We start from the raw sequence: 3,766 nt of genomic DNA on the forward strand, positions 1-3,766 counted from the left end.
ATGGTTCAATTTAAATTTTAAGTCCTGAATGTACTGTTGCTGTTCTGAATTTTTCCGTTTTTCCTCCGATAATTTTGACTTAACACCATTTAGTTCTGTTTTAAGCACACTTGCAATGTCCAAATGTTGAATGAAGGCTGAATTTCTCATACCCGAGAAAGGTAAGGCTCGGATAATATTTTTGCGCTCAATACAACTGCTGATTCTAGCTATATCACGCTCCTTTTGTTTTCTAGATTTCATACTAACTGATTTACTTTGTATGTTCTTAGCTACTTTCGAAAAAACACTTACTAGCATAATGTCCGAATTTTCCACACGAATAGCATCTCTGATTAATTGAATTGCATAAATAGAATTTGTGAAATTTGCCGCATCTTCCACATGCTGGACTGTAACCTAACTGGATGTTCCATGGTCTCCATTGTGGTCTGAAGCTGTACTCCATCGCTGAATATTGTTTATACTACTTATCTGGGGAACTCGCTTGGCTGCTTGAGGTCTCTGCATCGTGTGTTGAGCATAGAAGTCAGCACGCCGTCGTCGTCCACCAATCTGTCACCGGGGAAACAAGGGTGACTTTTAGGGTATGTAACAAGAGCCTGAATAAATGGCCTCTTGTTACTGAAACTGTGTGATGCACCTGATCACACAACGAACGATTGCTGTGAATAGCAATGAGAACTCTGGGACTGAAACTCTGGTGAAAAGTAACTACTGAGACTCTGGAACTAGCGATGAATAAACCAATAATTCAGCATGGAATACTAATAATTTTATTACAGATGGACTGTGTTCAGTGTAAAGTCCTGAGTCCAAATCTTGCTTATAAAAATTATAAACAAGTATTTATACACAATTGAATTGACAAGTATAGACATAACAAATAACAATAATTTGAGTAATATTGTTCACTGACAAAGATTAAACTATTTTTAGAACTTGAAGAATGAATATTAAATGATAATCTGATTAATATGACAATTAAGAACATACATTATGAATAAGGTAAAATGTCACTAATTAGCTTACAAAGTATAACATGTCGCTCAATGTCCAAACTGAAAATTAAATGCATATCAAAGCATGTTGATTTTAAGTCCTGGATACGAAATGTAAATAGAAACGAAATTATAAAATATAGTGAATTATAAAATACAGAGAATTAAAGTCTAAAATATCATAATTGAGAATTTTATATTAAAGTTCAAAAATAATAACTGAAGCTGCTCTTTCCTTGGTCACAGTTGTCTCATTGACATTCGTACCACATCTTTATATCTCTCATAACTAGTCAATGATATCTTCAAAATATTCAAGCATTTTACTTGCAATGAGTACAAAGGGGGATACATTTTAATATATGCAGCCTCCTCCATTTATAACTGCTGCTTCCTTTGAATCTCAAAGAAGAAATAAGATAAAACAAAGGTACTTGTTTTCGCGATTTTTGTATTGTTGATGAATTTGCGTGCATTTGATTTCGCGGTGTTCCCCAATATATTACAGCATAACTAAAATAATTTTATTGGCAATCATACCACATCTTTATAATCTTCTTATTTTTATATTTAAACTCTTAAAATTGTCTATGCTTTACTAAAAGATTATTAGATTATCTAATAGCCTAATCAGTCTTATTTTATATAGTATTTGGTTTTTTTATTATTTTTAAAAAGCCGTACTGTAACCTAAATTAAGTAGCTTTTATATTATTTGAACTGCGTCGGACATTGGTAATCCTAATGTTTATAAAATTAAAAAAAAATATTATTTAAAACAAATCTGGTTTAAAAACAAATGTATGCATTATTGATTAGGTGATTTAATCTTATTTGCAACAACGTCTTTTGTATTTAACAATTACTTAATAAGTTGTATTTAAATATAAGCAAAAAAAAGAAAACAATTACTTTAAAAAATAGATCAATACAAGTAATTTCGTCACTTTGTAAACCCAAACGATAACAGTCGAACTATAAATAACTCTCAATGTGCGTCACGTTAATGAACGAGGAAGTAATACATCTTCTCAAACTAAAAAATGGCGTCGAAGACGGCAAGTTTGAGGAAAGCGCAAGTGCCTTTGTCCTGCCATTTTTGTAATGAACAAGCAATCCAATGGAAATGTGAAGAATGCGATGTATTTATGTGTACGTCGTGTAAGGAGAAAATCCATCAGCGAATTAAATCTATACAGGATCATGAAATTGTGTCTGTGTCCGATATTTTTAAGGATAATCCTACTCAAAGAGAAGTTTCTTCGGAAGTAATTTCTTCAGTTTTTAATATCTACACAACCACAGTACCTGCTATAAATGCCTTGTTGTGCTCTGGTGATGATTTTATATATTTTATCTGTCATAACCAAGAAGAAATGTCTCGATTGGTGAAGGGGAAGATGCTTAAATCCTCGATAAGGATCTTGCAAACATTAGAAAAAAAAATATTTGACATTGCAGTAAATAAAGAAGGTGTCATTCTTTTCACTGAGATGGTTAATAACGATGTATGTATTTTAAATAGTTCAGGTGAGATAAAGACCGTTTTAGACATTTCTCCAATGAAACCCCTTGCACTGCATGTGAATATGGACAATGAGATAATAGTTGGATTTAGAGAACAAGGACCAGCATTTCCAGTTACAGATTTCTCCGTCCGACAAATTATGATTTTTGACAGCGATTATAAACGAAAAGTGGTATTGGCAACCGACACAAAAGGAAGAAAGCTGTTTAACTATCCCGCCCGTATAAGAACAGACTCAAGAAATGTCTTATATGTATCCGACTTTATGGAAGACAATAAACTCGGCAGAATAGTTGCAGTAGACGTAAAAGGTCGTGTTAAGTTTACATATTATGGTTATCCAGACTTACACTCATTCTATCCCTTTGGAATAGCAATAACACCCAGTGATAATATTATTCTTTCAGACCTGAAGAATAACGCATTTCATGTTTTAAATTCACGAGGAGAACTTCTTGGTCTACATTTTGTTGACAAAGAATATAATATTGAGCTACCTAATGCATTGGCTATAGACAGTGAAGGCTATTTATTAATTGGAAATGTTTCGTCAGATGACCATGGTGACAGTTACGCAAAAGTTTATGTGGGCAAAATAGCAGAAAACTTTATGTAATCATGTGAGCAACTAGCACTCTCTTAAATGTATTTATTAAATCATTAAATTCTATACAAATATTTCCATTTCAATTGTATCTTCATACTAACACTTAAGTATAAGAATATGTTTATGTGATAAGGTTAATTGTGTTGGGTAGACCGTGTATGTGTGACCTTTCCCTCCACTGATTTTAAACATTAATTTAGTACATAAGAGAATTGTTGGTGTTCCGTTACATATGCAGACTAGTCTGATAGACATCTAAAACGTACCAACAGCTGTAAGAGAATAGTTTGAATATAGTTTGTTTAACAGTTTTATCGCTCAACGAATACTACAGTTTACAATTGTGTGCGCCAAACGCAGTGACGCTCAAATCATAAAAAGTAAAATGCGTGAGGTTTTGTCACAGCGAATGTTTTCTATTCCCTGTTCACTAACCAACAAAACACCCGTACTAAAACATCAATAAAAAGCATTTAGTCATGCAACGGTCGTAATGTTGCAAACATTTGAGAAATGGTTAATGAAAGACTTATGATTTATGGACCCAACCTCCATTTTTTAAACGAGAGTCCACCTAATTTTTGGTTTCTTAATCGTTTTTATGCCGCGACACGCTTTATAAAGAACATA

At 32.9% G+C, this 3,766-nt stretch overlaps 2 protein-coding genes across 2 annotated transcripts in view; one reads left to right on the forward strand and one right to left on the reverse strand.

Annotated features, from left to right (window-relative positions):
* The window catches only part of LOC139519895 (erythroid differentiation-related factor 1-like), a 495,405-nt gene that overhangs the window by 113,574 nt on the left and 378,065 nt on the right, over positions 1-3,766 (reverse strand). The window lies entirely within an intron of this gene.
* On the forward strand, positions 2,045-3,145 carry LOC139521423 (tripartite motif-containing protein 2-like). The gene has a single exon (XM_071314898.1). It carries the CDS (start codon positions 2,045-2,047, stop codon positions 3,143-3,145), a length of 1,101 nt encoding a protein of 366 aa, XP_071170999.1.

Source organism: Mytilus edulis, chromosome 4 (genome assembly GCF_963676685.1).
Source record: "Mytilus edulis chromosome 4, xbMytEdul2.2, whole genome shotgun sequence".
Taxonomy (NCBI): Eukaryota; Metazoa; Mollusca; class Bivalvia; order Mytilida; family Mytilidae; genus Mytilus; species Mytilus edulis.

Coding starts and splice junctions, on each gene's coding strand:
- LOC139521423 (XM_071314898.1), top strand. CDS start 2,045: ATGGCGTCGAAGACGGCAAGTTTGAGGAAAGCGCAAGTGCCTTTGTCC.